The sequence below is a fragment of the Lygodium microphyllum genome, chromosome 17, assembly GCF_053477565.2.
Source record: "Lygodium microphyllum isolate KBCC chromosome 17, Lygodium_microphyllum_v1.1.10, whole genome shotgun sequence".
Lineage (NCBI taxonomy): Eukaryota > Viridiplantae > Streptophyta > Polypodiopsida > Schizaeales > Lygodiaceae > Lygodium > Lygodium microphyllum.
In genome coordinates this window covers 132200342-132218709 of record NC_141151.1, presented here as the reverse complement: position 1 = coordinate 132218709, position 18368 = coordinate 132200342, and the positions used below count along the sequence as shown (strand labels likewise).

Below are 18368 nucleotides of genomic sequence, written 5' to 3'. Positions count from 1 at the left end.
CTAGTATCAATTGATGTAAATGAGGGTTAGAAGGCATTGGTATCTATTGATCTAGGCAACATGGCTTAGGAGCCACTAGTATTCAAATCATCATCGTCAATCAATCAAATTAATATAATGTAAATGTAAATGAAGTATCAATTAATGGAAGATTTAGGAGCCAATAAGATATTTACAGAACCTTACCAATCCACCGGATAAAACTATAGTGACAAGCATGGCCACCAGCTAGCGCCGAGGCGACGAAAGGCAGCAGCCACCCATGGCCGTTCAGCTTCATTCAACCTCCCTTTCATCGTCTTCCCTGCAAAGGAAACAGGCCGTCCTCCCATGGAGAACCTCCATACCCCCAAGCCTCTTCAGCAGGTCCCTCTCGTCCACAGGTCAAACCATGCATTCTCTTCCTTTGAAGGGACAGGCCATTGCCTCAACAGAAGCGTGCCTGCTTCCCAGGCAGAGCAGATTCGCACCCTTCGTGTTGAGAGATCGCCTATTTGTCAAAGAACAGACTCTTTCAGGAAGAAGAGGTGTTGCTTTATGTGCCTCCATGGAGCAAGGGGGGAGAACTGGTTCTGTTTATCTTAGCCTCTCATCGCATTCGTGGCAACTCGCAGGGAGAAGAGGTATTGCATCTAGTTTCCGTGTATAACAGTAAGGAGAGACGTGCTAGACATTATATATTTTTTATAAAACAAATGCATCCAATGGTGCCTGCAGGAAGAAGAGCAGTTGTATATGCTGCCCCGGAACACGTTGGGGAGATGGCTGTCTCAGATCGATGGAGCTTTGGAGAGGGCATTAAGAGAGACATAGCGAGGCGCTTGCCCCACTATGCCAGTGACTTCACTGATGCCATTCATCCTAAGGCAGCTGCCTCTGTCTTCTTCCTTTACTTTGCGTGTCTGGCACCCTGTATCGCATTTGGTGGCTTGATCTCCCATTTGACTGGAGGATCCATAGGGGTTGTGGAAACAATCGTTGCAACATCAGGTCTGTCGAGTTGATCAAGGTTTGATGCCTTGTTCTAATAATATGGGAGTTACTCTCATAGTTTCAAAAAAAGAAGAAGAAGTATGTTTGCCATCAAGATCTAACTAGCGAATCCAGGCGGAAGGGTAATTATTCCCAGTTGATAACTATCATGTGCAATAACCCATTGTCTCTGCAATCCTAATGTTACGTCTGGAAGCCTTGCCTAGTGATTTGGGTATGTACCTTAGATTTGCTTCCAAGGATTAAAGATTCAGACAACGACCTCATTTCAAGTGGAAATAAGCAAGTGAAGGAATGAATATTGTAGCTTGTTGCACTCTATTTGGACCAAACTTTGCACAATCACTGACCAATTGAGTGGCTGACTATAGTGTCCCAATGAAAGATACGAAATTGATTATTTGTTGTTCTAATACATGAATATTCCTCCTTTGGTGCAATGTCGCTATAAAGCTGATTTAGAACAGGGTTAATGATGTGCACGGAAATAACCATGGCCTTTGGCTTAGGTCTAATAGTCTTCTTGCAAGCCTGGCTATCTCAACCACTGTATGCTTCTTCCATTTTGCCTACAAGATTTTGTCGAAGGTTGTAGGTGTTTGTGGTCTGGGTCATCTCTTGGTTTGTAATCCCCTATGGAGTCAAAGGGGGACATCAGGAGCTTTGTCCAGTTGTGGTCATTTTGTTCATTTTGGTCCTCTTATGTCCTATTTTTTGGGCCTGCCAGGTTATTTGGGCTTTGGATGCGTTTTGCACGAGTTTATGAGCTGTATGCCTATGTAGGACAGCTTGTAAGTTGGGCGACCACTTCTTTAATCATTCTGCCTCCTACCAACTTCAGTCCTTACCCTCCCAACACCCTTGCTGCAACTGCTCTCTATAGTACATGCAAGGGCTTTGTAGAAAACTTCTAGTAAACCTACTACTCCTCTTGAGCCTATTGACATGGATTCATGAGGCTCTATGTTCACTTCATCTTTGGGCAAGACTATTTACTTCATTTTGATTATTGATGACTTCTCCATGGATGTTTGGGCTTCCTTCTTGTATTTCAGTTGGAGGCATTTGAAGCTTTTGGGATTTGAGGAGTATAGTGAAACACAGACTGCTCACAAGATCATAACAATGAAAGCAGATTATGATAGTGGGTTCATGTCCCATTATCATCAATGGTATTGTGCATCTCATGGCATTCCAGTAGAGTATGCTAATCTTGACATACCATTAGAGAAATGGTGTGATAGAGATACAGAACAAGACTGCGATAGAGATGGCTCACATTATGCTTGTCACTTGAACACTGAGAGCCGCCTCATTCTTTTTGGGCTGGGGCAATTTCTACAATTATTCATGTCCACATCTGATAGCTGACCAATGCTGGTCCATATTTAATTGTCTGTTGCTCTTTTCAGGGTCTCTGGATGTGCTACATATGTGCACATGTTGAAGGAGAAGAAAGAAAGTTGGATGTTACATTCAATTACTATATATTTATTGACTACATCAAGATGTTAGCTTGTACATTTCATGGATATTAGGCTCCTTTACTGGGCAGCAGGCTGGGCATACTGAGTGGTCTATTTTCCATTCTGGGCAGAGCATTTACTGCTGGCTGACCTGCCATATGTACTGGCCCTATTGCTGGCTATTTATAGTCCCCCTCCTTATTGCACTTGTTTTTCATCCTTGGAAAGAGGGACTGGGAGAACTGCTGCTGGTCATCAGGTGCTGGTTACCCTGGTGGTATTTGTTCTTATGCTTTGTAGTATGGATTCCATTGCTCGTTCATATTCTCTCTGAGTTTTTTGTTCTCTTTGTTCAATGTTCATATTGTGTGTGTTTCACGGTTCTGGTAACGGCCTCCTTTTCCATTGTGCACTCTCACAAGGTATTGAACATCTAGCTGTCTGGATCCTTGTGCTTCTACTGCTTGTGTTTAGGCTGTTGCAGGTCATTATTCCGCTGCATTTTCAGGATTGGAGTGGCTGCTGCTTGCAGTTATCTTTCCCAGTGTCATGTGCATCAGGGCAGCCTGGTTAGTGGCCACCAGCATCTGCACTCATCTCGTTGCACTAACTGCTGATGTCCTTGCATTTTGGCTGCATTTGACTGTCATTTTGCTACTCTTAATTGTGATAACACCTTCATTTGCACAGTCTTCATAAGTTCATTCCGACTCGTAGTAGTACCAGCAGTTAACTACTGGTGCCCACATCCATGTGCCTGTACTTTTTATGAACTGAATGGTAGTAATTGGCTGGGTTGCTGATACTTGCCAATTCCTGTTGTATTCTTGTATCCTTTTACTGTTGTAAGAGGGTTGCCTCGTAATACCATATAGCCATGCCATTTTGCAATGCAGGTCCTCATAGACCGATTGCCATAGGTAACCCATCTAATTTTTGCATGTTACACACTTGGAGACTCCCTTGTTACTTTATTTGCTTGTTGAAATCTCTAGTGTGGATTGTGGATGTAAGACTGATGGATAGACCAAATGCATAATTACCCCTTGGAAACATATACATTAACCATACATGTGCCATTGTCAATCTGATTGGGAGCATTCTGTTCCCCACACCAGTTTGAGTTCGCTTGTATCAAAACTAAGCTTTTAGCTGTCAAATATAGTCCTCATTGATGTATGGTTATTCACTGAGATCATTGATTTCCCACCAACTCAAAGGTGTGAGCATGCAGTCTGCAGTTGATTTTCTGTGAAATATGCTGGAAATGTCAACATTGCTGCCTTCATTGTAATGTTTCCGAGTTTCCCCAAGGCATCTGGATGACTCTGATTTGAGACGCAGTGTACCTATCATAAATATCTTTGAGGCACTACAGATTAATCTGTTCCCTTATGCTTGTTTATGTGTTTGTATGGTTTATGTTGTGTCATGGTTTGCATGATGGACCTTAACGGGGCATTGCGTTGCTTGTCTAGTCAAAACATATCAGTGAGCACTACTCAAAAGAGGTATGTACAAGGGCTCCTGCTATGGATGAACAAGGTTCAGCCATCTTGATGTGGTAAAAAGGCTGGGTGGTTAAATGAAAGGCTCACATTGTATTTTCTAGTCATGTGACACTGGTATCCACTCATGATCATGGCTTAAAAACGATCAATTATGAGACTGTGCAACGGAAGAGAAACACGAACACAAGGATGCACACAAAGAGAGAGAGAGAGAGAGAGAGAGAGAGAGAGAGAGAGAGAGAGAGAGAGAGAGAGAGAGAATATATTTCCCACACCTGCTGAAACAGAGCCGTCAATGGTTTCACCAGTTGGGTAGCAAAAACCTCAAAGAACTCATTGGTGAGACCATCCCAGCCAGGACTTTTATCCTTGTTCAAGTGTAACAGAACATCCATAACCTCCGCCTCACAAATATCTATCTCCATAGTAGCTTGCATGTCCTGCGGAACCTGATTGCGGACCAGATTATAAAAAACTGAACGGGCATGAGTAATTTGGCCTGAAGGGGGAGAAGTGGAACCAAGAAGGTCGATGAAATAATTTCTACACATATTCACAATAGTCTGCGGATCAAGGACCATTTGACTTTCTGCATCCTGGAGTCTAGTCATATTCTCTCGAGCAAGAGAGATATGGAGAGCTCGAAAGAACTTATGAGTTTGACAAGCACTATCTTGCAAAGTCTCCGTCAGATGTTGCAATTTGGCATGCTGATAAGATTTCAACTGAAACTTTGTAATAAGATCGGCCACACGCATTGCCAGTGACAGCAGAAATTCATCATCTGGAGTGTCCACTAGCAGTGAACGAACCAAAGCCAATAGGTTCTCCGCTGCTTGTCGACGCCGGCGACAAAGAGATGCATGATGGATCCCATATTGCCGAGCAACCCGCTGCACATTATAGAGCAATCGTTCAAACGAAACAGTGCCCTGAGAGGAGAAGTTCAATAAGAATCTATCAATCAATTGTTGCATATAGCCCTGAAAGATTGCATGCTTCAAATAAGACGAGTTGAAACGCAAAGGAAGTCTCTTCAGAAGGTGCAATGGGTTGTGCAAGCAGCTCAAGCTTTAGAGGGAAATGGTCCACCGACAAGGCATATTGCTGCAACACTTTCATTTCAAGCATCTCAGGAAGGAAATCATCATTCTGCATGATGTATATGCGGTCCAACCGCGACCATGTTGTTGCATATTGGGCAGAATGGTAAGTAGACCCTGTAGAAGAAGGGTGTAGCCAAGACTAGAGATCTTACTTAAGAACAGCAAGAGCCAACTCATGCCACATACGACTTTCCGGCGGGTCCATTACCGAATGCTCTGATGTGGACTGCGAAGAATCGACACATACATTGAAATCTCCCATAAAAAAACCCCGTCTGCCAAGTGACAAGGAAGTCTGCAAGGTATGCCAAAGCTCCCGGCGAGATAAAGAATCATTTGGAGCATAGAGCCCAAGTAACCAGTAGATCTCTCCTTCGAATAAAATTTCAATCACCACAAAGCGGCCATGTACATCATTTTTAATAAGAGCAGGTTGATATTTTTCATGAACAATCATGAGCACACCAGAATAATGCATGGCATGTGTCCCTGCATAGAACAAACGAAAGCCATGGCAATCCACAACTTTTCTTACTTCTCCGTGACTCTTGTGCTCAACAGCACACAAAACATCCCACTGATTCTCATGCAAGACAGTCCACATGGCATGTTGCTTGTGGTGAGAACAAATTCCTCGCACATTCCACGTGACTATTTTCATGTATATTCAAAAAGAAAATCAGGTATGAGGCATGGCTTGCCTCAATTTGACATTTTCAGCAAGAATGTCCAGGACTCCGTCATATAATGTTCAGCGGCATATTGCTAGGCTTAAGGATCTCTTGTACTGGCAGATAGATCTTCTCCGGCACTCTGATATGCTCTCTCGAGAGGACTTACGTCCCTGGCATATGGCAATTTCCTCTGCGTCTTTGCCATGACTTTGTAACTCTTAGGTCATCTGGTTCTTGTAAAGAGATAGTATCCTCTTTACACACGATGGGGTAGACCCATCGTGTATCTTGTAATCATGAAAACTTGTACCTTCTTCGTAATCGTAATTAATACAATTACCTTTTACAAAAAAAAAAGAGAGGAAAAATATTGTGTGCTTAAAGGATGGGCAAGGTGATATGGTGACTGATCCTACCTCCATTATTCGGATGACTATTGACTTTTATATGGCCTTGTTGGGTCTGCAAGAGATCCTTTCAGATGTTGTTATCTCTGCTCAAACATACATTTGTGACCTGGTTAGTAATCAGGTCAAACCAGAATGGGTGAATTTAATGGAGGCCGATATTTCTGAAGAGGAAGTGGAAGAAGTGCTGTCTCACTTGCCTCGAAGGAAAAGTCCGGGCTGGGATGGGCTTCCTAATGAGCTGTTTTCAGCCAATGTGCAACTGCTTAAGGACCCATTAACTCAATTGTGTTAGCAGGTGTGGAACTCGGATATGATGCCTTCGGATTGGAAGATTGTAGTCATCAGGTTGTTTCCCAAAGTTCCCTCTCCGACCTCTTTGAAACAATGGAGACACATTTCAGTTATGGGATTGTTATATAAAATCTTCTCTAAGATTATTGCCATCTGATTGCAGAAAGTATTTCCGCACCTCATTCATCCACGTCAATACGGTTTCATTAAAGGTCGGAATACAATGTGCAACATTTTGAATGTCTAGCTGGGAATCGATTATGCCAAAGTTTCTAGCCAGCAAGTTGTTATGCTTCAGCTGGATATTGAGAAGGCATTTGATCATGCTAGTTGGTCATTTTTGCAGCAATTAATCTCTACAATAGGTTTTGGCCCCCGTATGATTTCTCTAGTTGATACCATCAGTCAGGGTGTTGTGGCCCATATTGCTCTTAATGGAGGGATTACGAAGGAAATTGCCTTATCTTGGTCTCTTCGGCAAGACTGTCCACTTAGCCCCTTGCTGTTTGCTTTGGTAACTCACCCGATGCTCTCATTATTGGATAAGTTGGCAGCTCAAGGTGAGATAGTTGGGTTATCTCTTCCTGGCGGTGATCACCTGGTGGGCCAATCTTTGGCATATGATTCTTTTATGTTCCTCAAGGTGGATTCTATTAATGTCAATTGGGCAATGGTGGCTTGGAACCTTTTTGCTTTGGCATCGGGTCTTCACATTAATACTCAGAAATCCACCCTTCTCTCCTGTACGGAGAATGAGCTGCAGGCCTTGGCAATATAACTAGACACGTGGGATATCCTATTGGTATGGAGGTTGCTCCCCGTGCTTTGTTGGATTGGATGGCATTCCGAATTCATGACAGGTTCATGTATTGGAAATCTCAGAGTTGGCCTCTTCATGCTAAGCTAAAAGTGGCTCAATGCTTTATGATCAGTATGATTTCGTTCTTTCTGCCATTGCTGCCTTGGACTAAGAAGTCCCTTTTGGATTTGGTCTAGCCTATCAGATTTATGCTGTGGAAAAAGAAAGGCAATCGTTTGGGGTAGGTATGGATCTCCTAGCAGCATGTCACCACTCCGAAAAGGATGGGGGGTGCAGCTTTATTGGATGTTAATTTGCATATGGCCGCTTTGAGGCTGTCCCTTTTGCAGAGTCTATGTATTCAGTGTCATCCTTGGTCAAATATTGCCAAATTCTTCATAGAAAAGACTGGCATCTCTCATGGAAGCATGGTTATTCATGCTTCCTGGTGGCCTGCGCTTAATTCTATGAGGCCCATAAAGGTCTCCCAGTCTTTTCTCCTTTCTCATTTAATTGCTTCCTGGCAGGAGATGCTTCGTTTTGCTGTCTGGCATCCTCCGGATATTTGTAAGGATGAAAATTCGTTGCAAGGAGAAATATTGGCTTCCTCAAGGTTGTTGGATTGGCCACACAAAGATTTGAAGCGAGATAAGTTTAATCGGATGGCTAGGTTAGGGTTGAAGGCAGTCTGTGATGGGGTTATTCCTGGGCAGCCCCGCTTTATTCTTTTAGGCGTATTCGTCAGTACTTTAGGGTGCCTCATGGATACAGGGATGTTTGGTCGTTAATACAAGACTGTCTTCAGAGGTTCTCTCCTTTGCCTACGTTATAGCCATTGTATCCATGGTGTGACTGGGAGTTTGTGCTTCTTGATGACTTTTAGAAAAGGTTAGCGAATTAGATATATCATAAGATGGTGGAAGCTAAAAGATGGGTCACAGGAAGGTTAATAAGTTATGGCATCTCAGGGATAGCAAAAGTGGTGGGACATTTATCCAGCTTTGGAAGTCTAAGATTCTGTATCAGGGTAAAGTGTTCATGTGGAGGCTGCTCATTGGGGGTCTTCCAACGGGAGAAGTGCTTTGTGCCGGAAAGATCTCTGCAGGGCGCTGTGTTTTCTGTACTATATGCGATGAGACATTGCTTCACCTCTCTGTTTCGTCTTGTTGCGCGACAGATCTGGAATTTCATTTCCCGTGTGTGGTTCTCGGCGACCCAACACCGCATACCAGTTCGTTCGTGGATTATGGGAAATATGCCCTCTATGCCCTCTTTGTCTTTAGATTGTTCTTGCCTATTTCATTTTCTTAGATGGATAGCCCTGTGGCACATATGGCGTGCTCGCAATGCCTTTATTTTTGATTCGGCATCGGGCATCAATGGGCATGTGGCCCGTGTGCGTGGATTGGTGTTATGGCAAATCACTTCTATGATGTCGGACATTGCTCCTTCCTGGCTGGCGATTGTTTGCTCTACTCTAGCTGTTCTTTCTGTGTGATTTATTAGAATTGGTTATGTAATAGGTTGTTCTAAGAACCTACTCGCATCTTGTAAATTTCTACAGAGACAGCGTGAGAGAGATTGAGTATGTTGACCTGATGGTCTGATGCAATAGAATGTAAGCGATACAGAGAGAATGTTGACCTGATGGTCTCATGTAAATATTTACTACTTAATTCAATTATCTTCACGGAGAGAGAGAGAGAGAGAGAGAGAGAGAGAGAGAGAGAGAGAGAGAGAGTATAGAAGATTTTACGAAAAAAAAAGAGAGAGTATAGAAGATGAAGGAAGAAAAGAATATTGCATTGATTGAAGAAGAATACCAATACAATGGGGATGGACTGATCATTCATTGCACGTAACCCAAAGTATTAGTGAGGACACTGGATCAGGTTGATGAGGATGGTAGCACCAAGCATAGAGAGTTGGAGTTTGCACCTGCAAATGGAAGATTGAAGATTGAAGAGTGTGTGTATTTGCCAATTGGGGTGTGGCGGTTATAAATAGCCAAAACACCAAAAAACTGGTCGGCTTGCTCTCGTAGAGGGGCCATAAATGCTGGGCGACCCCAACAATAAATGTTGGTCATTGAAGAGAAAAATGCGAGAAAAATAGGGGAGACGCCCTAAAAAAATTCCAGATGACAATGACAATGTCCAATAGGTGTAGGCAAACTGTTGGAAGCAGAAAATGGCCTAGGAATGCACATAGGAAGCTGACAAATAAAGAAAATGCACTTAAACTACTAGAGCTCCTATGTCTCCATCAGACTCTGAGAAGAGCTCACAAATAGGAGATGAAAAATTGACATGATTAACATAGGTAGGCCAACACCTCCTCTTAGATCGTGGGAGTGTATGAAGATCTAATAACCTCATGTGATGAAGCATAGAAGCCTTGGGCAAAGGCTTCGTAAAGAGATTGGTTGTGTTGTCCTCCGTGGACAATTTGCCACCGTTAATTCAGAATCCATGATCCGCTCTCAAACATAGTGATATTGAACCTTGATGTGCTTCGTGCGAGCATGCAACACGGTGTCTTTGCCAGAGCTAGAGCACTTTGGTTGTCAACACGTATCTCTGTAGGTCCAAGTTGAGGTAAGCCAATCTCCGCCAACATGTGGCGAAGCCAAATAGTCTCCATAGTGATAGAACATAATGTACGATACTTTGCCTTTGTAGTAGAAAGGGCCATAATAAGTTGCTTCTTATTGCTCCACAAGATATCTCCCAATCCAAGGGAGAAGGCCTAACCTGTAGCGGACTGTCTCAAATCCACATCATGTGTCTAGTTAGAATCACTCAAACTAGAGAGAGTCACCCCCTCTCCATATATGATCCTATAGGATTGAGTCCCTTGTAAATTATGAAGAATGCACGGGGCCAATCTCCAATGCTCCTTAGTGGGAGTCTTCATGAAAGGAGACAACAAAGCCACAACAAAAGAAATATCCAACTGAGTGTGAATAAGCCAAGTGAGGGAGCCAACAAGACACTTATAGCAGGTGGCATCTATAAGGCAAGCATCGGTTGCCAAGAGCTTGGACTTTGGGTCCATGGGGCAATTAATAGTCTGGCAAGTGGCCTTCCGAATTTCGAGCGAGAGAAGTTCGTTAATGTACTCGTGTTGCGAAATAAAAATGCCATGTGCCATTTGATAGATCTCCAATCCAAGGAAGAAATGTAGGATCCCAAGATTTGTTATATCAAACTCCTGTTGTAAAATCTCGCGAGTACGATCAACCTCTTGAATAGAGCTCCCTATTATGATAAGATCATCCATATACAAGATGAACTCTTGTCATTCCCAACCTTGAAGTATAGGTTGGGTCATGAGCTAATCGATGGAAGCCACTCTGTAGAGAGGATCGATCAATCCTTTGGTACCAAGAATGAGAAGGTTGCTTCAGGTCATAGAGGACCTTTTGCAATCTGTAGACATGGTCCTTCTTCCCCTGCACAAGAAAACTCGGAGGTTGTGAAACATAAATCTCCTCCTCAAGGACATATTCAAGAAGGTAGACATTATGTCCATATGATAAACAGGCCAATAGTGGTGGGCAACAAGACCAAGATAGCCCGAATAGTAGATATTCGAGCGGTAGGTGCAAAAGTCTCAAAATAGTCCAAACTTGCCCTTTGAGCAAAAACCTTGGCTACAAGCCTAGCTTTATGCTTGTCAAAGGAATAATTTTGCAAGGAACTTAGTCTTGTAGACCCACTTCACACCTATCACCTTTTGCTTTGGGGAACGTGGAACCTGTGAGAGTGCGCAACAGAAAGGGATGAAAACATAGAGACAGGAACAGAGAGAGACTGCAAGAGAAGAATAATGAAATTTGCATTGAACAAGAAAGAATACTGATACAAACGGAAAAGTGGAAGGAGATTGATCAGTCCTTGCTTGCGGCCTACAGTGTTAGTGAGGGTACCAGATTAGGCTGATGATGACGGTAACAGCGGAGATAGAGGAAGAGGATGGAGTCAGAGTGTGCACTTGCCAAGGAAGGAAGGAGGATGATGATCTGAATGACTGCCAAATGGAGAATGGCTTTTAATAGCCACAAAACCCCTAAACTGGTTGATTGCAGTCTAGAAATGCAAGAAATGCTAGCCAAGCAGCATTTAATGCTAGTCTTGGCATAATAAATACCTAGAAAATGCCAGACAGTAGGCAAAAAATCTTACTAGCAATGCAAAAACTACTCATGGAAAACACACTAGAATCTGACAAACAAAAGAAATGCACCCAGATAGCCACTCTAGAATGAGTAGCCTCCCCCATCAAAACACATGACAAACCTGTCAAAGCTCCAAAAGTCCTTGTTTCACTCAAACTGAGGCTCACAGGCAAGAGATGACAAGGCATGACAAACATGATTGCTAACACCCCCTCTCAGAGCCGAAGTGTGGTGGAAGGTCGAGAAGGAAACGGATCTTGGGTTGGCAAGAAGAATACCAATGTTGAGGAAGTCCGTTGATGAAGACTGTTGATGAGGAAGATCCTCATGATCTTAGGAAACCCCCTTTGAAACACTAGGGGCTAGTAAATCCACCGCTGCATCACCAAGATCATCCCCCTTGAAAGGGATGGGGGGAACCGGGGAACCATCGGAGGAGAGGGTGGGGGATGGGAAGAAACTTGTGGAAAAGATGGTGCACAAGCAGGAAGGGGTGTAGCAATAGACAACTGCCTTTGAGAAACGACTTGCTGGGTGAAGAGAACTCGGGTACCAAGCCTAGTAAGACCATAAACTGAGAGGAGTGGAAAGCCCAAGCTCAAAACCTAAAGGGCCTATCAAAGAGAGCTCAATACACGGTCAGGAAATAGGGGCAAAATGGCAACACCACAAATAGGCCCCACTGATACAATGTCACCAACTGATTGAACCCTCAGAAGGGCATAGACCTTGCAACAAATCACCTCATGGAGTCATATGACGAGAAGCTCCACTATGAACTAGCCAAGGGCACCCAAAAGATGAGAGGCAACCACAGAAGAAGGCTCCTTTAAGGCAACAACATGAAGTAACATTGACTCATGGGTAACCACTAGAGTAGAGGTAGAAGGCTTGGACATTTTAGATCCATCCTTCGCTTTGGGATGAGGGTGAGGGAACTTCTTCCAACATTTCTCCTCAGGATGTGTCCCCTTCCCACAATATGGGCATTTAGGCTTCTCCGAGTTAGAGTCAGAGCTGAAGAACTCTTCTGTCTTCTTTAGCCTTTGACTTCCCTTTTTTCTTCCTCCCCACTCTCGAACCTGCAACAAAAGCTTTGGTGGAGGTGGATCCATTGGCTACCTCTTCGGCGTGCTTGTCATGCTCCAAAACAAGTGGGGCAAGCTTCTCCCATAGAAGTTGCTCATGGGTCCTTGATGTAATGAGGCCGATGCAGAAGACATCAAATCTGGGAGATGGCAGTTGAGTCAAAAGAATCATAGCCATATTGCTATCCGCAACTTGCACACATGCACTAGGATAGAATCCTCTAAGCTCATAAAGTGGAAAGATTGAGCTCTAGAGTTTAGCCAATCCTATAAGGCCACACAATCCATCGATGATCCACCAACAGTGGGATCCTCCACAGGACAGGGAATAGGGTGGGTAACAAACTCCCAAAGATCGAAGGTATCAAGAATGCACTCCACTTTACATGACCAAAGTGAGGAGTTCGAACCATCAAGCCGGTCTTCTTTGGGCAAAGAAGGGAGTACGGGCACCTGTATAGTGGCTGCCATGGAAGGCATATGAAGGCCAGCAGAACGGACCTTTTGTGAAACATGTAGAGGATGGGGAGGAGAGGGTTCCTGAACAAATGGGCTAGGTGACCTTCGTTCGTTGCGTGAACTAGCATGAAAATCTCTCCATCTCTCGAAGGAAGGAATAGAGACTTCATCCTCTGAGTTGGCAAAGAACTAGGGATAAGACATCTTTGTATTACTTGCAAACACCCAAAAAAAGTTGCCTTTGGGTATGGATAGCTTGGGAGCAGGAGGAATCGGCTACAGGATGCAGAGGTCTCTATGTAGAAGGTCGCTTGGGGGAGAAATGCTGTGGACTGCTCACGAAGGATGCAGAAACACCAAAACGCAAATGTGAATGTTGTTGCTTACTCGAGGAACGTTGCATTTGATTTGACTGCAGAAGGTAGTCACCTGGCCAACAGACAGTCGCCACCACCCAGTAGGCTGCATTTTGTGCAAAACGCTGATGACTTGATGTCACTTGATGCCAGATGTTGATGCCTGATGCTTGATGATGGCGCCTGATGTTTAGAAGCAGTCGCCTACATCCAAATGATGACGCATGAGCATTAAACGCAGTTGCCAGCTAGTAGGAGCTTGTGTTTTCGACAAACACAGATGTAGATGGCCTCCTTTGCAATACCCATTCGGCCACCACCCGTGTCGCCTCCCAGCCTTGAGGCAATCAGTCTTTTACTTGCTCTACTGGTTCACTGTGATTTTATGAAGGGGGATTCAGCACACTCTTAAATCCCATCTTGTACCCTAAACTTTCTGAGCTTTGTAGATTGTTTTGGTACAGTGCAATCCATATGAAGTGAATATGAAAATGTGATCCCATGCACAGGAAACCTTGATTAAGTCAGTACAAGCTAAGATGGGGAGGTTTTTCTTCTGAGGAACTGTAGACCTTTTACCCATAGACAAAAGACTTGACAGGACCGATCAATTATGCTCCAAATTTTCAATTGTTGGTTTGGCACTTCAGTGGGGGAGTTAGTTTCACCCAGGTTGCTTGACTCTACAGCTAGCATATCGATTGTTCCAGTATTCCATATGTGACACCAGTTAGCACACCATTTACGCTTCTATTTTTTGTTTACAGGTACAGGAATCATCTATGCACTAACAGCTGGGCAACCCCTTACATTACTGGGACCTACCGGCTTGATGGTTGTCTTCTGTGGTTTGTTGTACAAGGTACTCTGAAGAGAAATGCTGATTGTCCTATTTTTACTGTTTAGAAATTCCAACCTTCACCATGAGCCTGTGCTCCATTGTCTGCTCATACCTTTGACATACATTTACATAGAATGTACATGTTGCTTGAATGCTGAAGGCTTACAAGGGAAGTTGGTAGCTGTAGTAGGTAACATTTTAGGGGGGTCACTGTGTTTGTGACTTTGAGAAACTTCTTAGAGGGGATTTTCGTTCTTGAACCATAAATAACGACAGTTGAATTTTGAACTAAGAGCTGATAATTGAAGACGTTTATGCTCTGTAGGTGACAAAGCAACTGAATCTTCTGTTCTTACCCGTTTATAGCTGGGTTGGAATTTGGTCATGCTTATTTCTTGTTATCCTTGCTGCCCTTCAAGCCAGTGATTTGGTGAGTCACTAATATTTAGACAGCTTGCAAAGTTTGCAAGATGATATTTTATACGTACCAAAGTTTCTACATAATCAAGTCTAATAGATATGTGGGTTAAGTTCTTGATCCAAGAAGAAATTGCAGATTCAACATTTTACGCGATTTACCGATGAAGTTTTCTCAGCATTGATATCTCTTGGATACATCTCAGAGGCTTGCAAGGTGTGTGATTGGTGACAGTCTCTTGTGTACCATCTCTTCTTTGGTATGGGCATGCTGCATGACTTTGTTCATCTCTTTCTTGCAGAATATCAGAAACATTTTCAGTGAGTCAGGTCCTTTGGCACTGGAAGCTTCCTTCTTGTCTTTTATTTTGGCTGGCGGTACTTGGATGCTTGCAACATGTCTTTCCCAGGTTGGACAAAAATATCCTGCTCTTTAAAAATTGGAAAGCGGAAAGTTTGAAATTACAGCAAGCATTTTGATGTTTCTTTTCTATCAAGATAAAAGTTTATTTGTGTGGCAGCTTCGAAGCTCAAGATTGCTTTTGCGGCCAGTACGCGATGCTCTTGCAGATTTTGGGCCACCGCTAGCCATCCTTCTCATGTCATCTGCATCCCACTGTCTTTTCCCTAATATTCAACTTCCAGAGCTCTCTATTCCTTCAACATTCTCAACTACTTTGGGTCGGCCATGGCTTGTTCCACTGTTCAACGTCCCTACATGGGCTATTGCTGCATCTGTAATCCCAGCTGCACTCCTGACACTCTTGGTGTTTCTTGATCAGGTAACTGTTGCCACTTCTGAACTGATATAGTGGTCATTGGTTGTCGATTTGATTTGGGAGGGTTGTTTTTTTGTGTTAAAGTTGCTGCTTTCTTGAAAACTCTGTTTATGAGTTTGTGAGTGAACAATGACAAGCCTATGAAAGCCAACTGGAGTGTCAATCTCTGTGGCTTTCAGGCTTTTCTTTGCATTTGCAAACTGAGAGTTTCTCTGCACCCCTTAATATTCACCACCAGGGGGCTTGTTTCTGTGAGTTGTGGCTGGATCCTTATGGGCCCAACAAACAACCAACTTAAGAGTTACCATTAGCAGGACATCATCTGATCTTGGAGGCATTGCCAGAATATTACGACAAGGCTAGTTAACAGTCCAGAGTTTTTGCTGAAGAAGGGGGAAGGTTATCATCTTGACCTTGCAGTTCTTGGAGGTATGTAAACTGTCTAGCTTCATCCCCACATCCCTTTGGTGTCTCAATTATCATGGGATCTTAATAGCGGCAATTTTTGCAGTATTGATGGGATTTTGTTCAGTCTTTGGTTTGCCTTGGATGCTTGCATCAACTGTTCCATCTCTGAGCCATGTTCGGAGTCTTGCAACAACATCACAATCGATACGAATTAGGTCTGGCTGTTCTTGAGATGAGTGCATCTAAGTCGTAGGTTCTCAATGCTTCATTAGAAGCACTAATACTCGATGGGTTTGACTGTGACCAGTGGAGAGAATGCGGAGAATCCTGAGGAACAAATTGTTGCTGTTCAGGAAAACCGAGTTACAGGCATGCTGATACATGTAAGTTTGTGAGTGTGCATCCTTTGGGGCCTGTCTCTGGTTATTTAATTGACATTCTTGAGAACAGGTTTGCATTGGTGCCTCATTGTTGCTACTTTCAGTACTCCGTTTGGTTCCAACTCCAGTAAGGCTGCTCAGTATCACTCTTTGCTGATTTTTCAAATGCCTTTTGAATTGTGCACTTGTAAGGTTTCTTTAATTGGTATGTGCAGGTTACTGATGGTATCTTCTTGTACATGGGAGTCACCAGTCTTTCTGGCAACCAGTTTGTTGAAAGGCACGTTTTTTCAGTGTTTGAGAGTGAACGTGATCGGTCTGAATGTTTGGAAACTGACTTGTGGAAGGTGCTCTCTGGCTTTTTCAGACTGAAGCTCTGGTTTTGCGATCCGGAATTGTATCCACAGCATGATTTCATTCAATCTGTGCCACGGGAAGTTGTTCATGGTTTTACTGCTCTTCAGGTGGCATGCGTTGCAGCCCTATGGGCCCTGAAACACAGTCCTTGGGGTTGGTCTTTTATACTCTCTTTTTGTCTTGCTCTTCTTCGAGATCAATTTTTGGGCTTTGAGTGAGAGACTTTCCGGTCCTCTGCAGGCATAACTTTTCCTCTCCTCATCTTGGCATTGATGCCAATCCGAAACTACATCGCTGGATCTTTTGTGGAGCCTCGATACATGGCAATCTTGGATGCTCATTAAGCAAGGTCTGACTGACTTTTCTTCGGCATCAATTGGGAGTCTCTCGTGCAATTAGAGTACTAGTAGGCTGTTCTACTGATGGCAACAAGTCAAAACGAAAATGGGAAAACCTTCCAGTACAGTGCAGCCAGGGCAACAGGATCAGAGTTTTTTTCCAGCTTCCAGACTAACTAACGTTACAAGGTCCTAACAAGGGTTGGTGAGAATTGTGGAAGAGATGGTAATGGCAACAGCTTATGTAAGTAGGGTGGGGAGGTCCATGATGACGAGGGGCATTCTGTTGAACATCAACAGAAAGCCTGATTCCCAATTTCCAGAGCCATGACATTAGCATTACGCCCCTTGTTATGAAAGTTGTATGTGTTTTTGCATACTGTACATAGCTTATTCAACTTGGGTTCAGGGGCTTTAGCCCAAGAGCATCGTGAGAGGGACAGAGTCTTTCTGCAATTGGTTTCACCCAAGTTCATCTTCTAGCCTTTTCAGTAAAGGAGACGAAGAGATGCTTTGCAGCTGACTCACATGCGTGCTGTTGCAGCTTTACTCGTAGGGGAAGGGTCAGCAGTCTCTGGGAAATGCACGAAAGAAATAACACGACCGTCTGACAATTTGGGATTTCCATTGTCCGAGCTAAAAAACCCACGAGTGAGGCTTAAGTTTCGAGCAACCTTTCAAAAACGAAAATTTGCCAAATTACATGTCCATTTGAGCTTACAACCCCCAAATTGGTAGCTCAGAATGGCCATCATGATAGGAGACACACAAGAAGAATGTTAATAATTTTGCTAAGAAAATTCAATGAGTAACACCCTAATCAATATATTGACAAAAAGAGTTTCTAGATCATTGTTAAATTTCCAACTAACCTATGGTATCAACGCAACAATGTATGTAGAATTCTTAATCCCCACCTCACAGATCTGGAATGCCTCATAAACCAAACTCTAAGCCACCCATGCATTTATCATAGAAGAGGGCCATACAAAATCATGGTTAAGCATGTGCAACAAAGAATATTCAAATAAGGAGATGTAGTTCTCTTGTACTCCTTAAAAGGAAATAAGCAAGATATGGAACCCTATAGAGTGTATGCTATTTGTCGAATTGAAAAGGTAAAGTTGAAACCTTAGAAAGGGAGGAAATCAAACACTTTAATCAAAGCATAACAAGAGATTAGTCATCGAACCAAAAGGGTAGAATTGAAAACCTTGAAGGGGGAGGAAATTAGACACTTGAATAAAATTCCTATCAAGAAGTAGTTACCCCACAAGACACCCTATGCACGAGTAACACTTAAGAGCTCATCGAGGATGATGACTTAGAAAGGTAGTTAAGCTTCAATGTAACAGAAATTTCAAGCGACCTATCTACCTTAGGGTCACGCTAACAACTATTGAAGAAGTCTTAGCCAACACCCTTATTAATGAAGGCTCATATTTTAATACCTTGCCCTATGACTTTGGGGATCAAGTAGGTCAACCATTGCTTGTATCTACCAACGCCAAATTT

At 43.3% G+C, this 18368-nt stretch overlaps 1 protein-coding gene across 3 annotated transcripts; it reads left to right on the top strand.

Moving 5' to 3' along the window:
* The first annotated feature begins 203 nt into the window (after positions 1–203).
* LOC148022366 (uncharacterized) lies at positions 204–17469 on the top strand. Of its 3 annotated transcripts, XM_087697987.1 has the most exons (14): positions 204–623; positions 718–990; positions 14101–14195; positions 14500–14604; positions 14731–14808; positions 14894–15001; positions 15113–15373; positions 15715–15799; positions 15882–15993; positions 16086–16161; positions 16229–16285; positions 16374–16438; positions 16526–16668; positions 16756–17469. In XM_087697987.1, exons 1-14 carry the CDS (start codon positions 263–265, stop codon positions 16857–16859), a joined length of 1923 nt encoding a protein of 640 aa, XP_087554113.1. In that variant the 5' UTR covers positions 204–262; the 3' UTR covers positions 16860–17469. The 3 variants fall into 3 exon arrangements, with proteins under 3 accessions (XP_087554113.1, XP_087554115.1, XP_087554114.1); XM_087697989.1 differs by lacking the exon at positions 204–623 and having other exon boundaries at positions 912–1009; positions 16756–17467; XM_087697988.1 differs by lacking the exons at positions 204–623; positions 718–990 and adding an exon at positions 11893–14005 and having other exon boundaries at positions 16756–17467.
* The last annotated feature ends 899 nt before the right edge of the window (positions 17470–18368 follow it).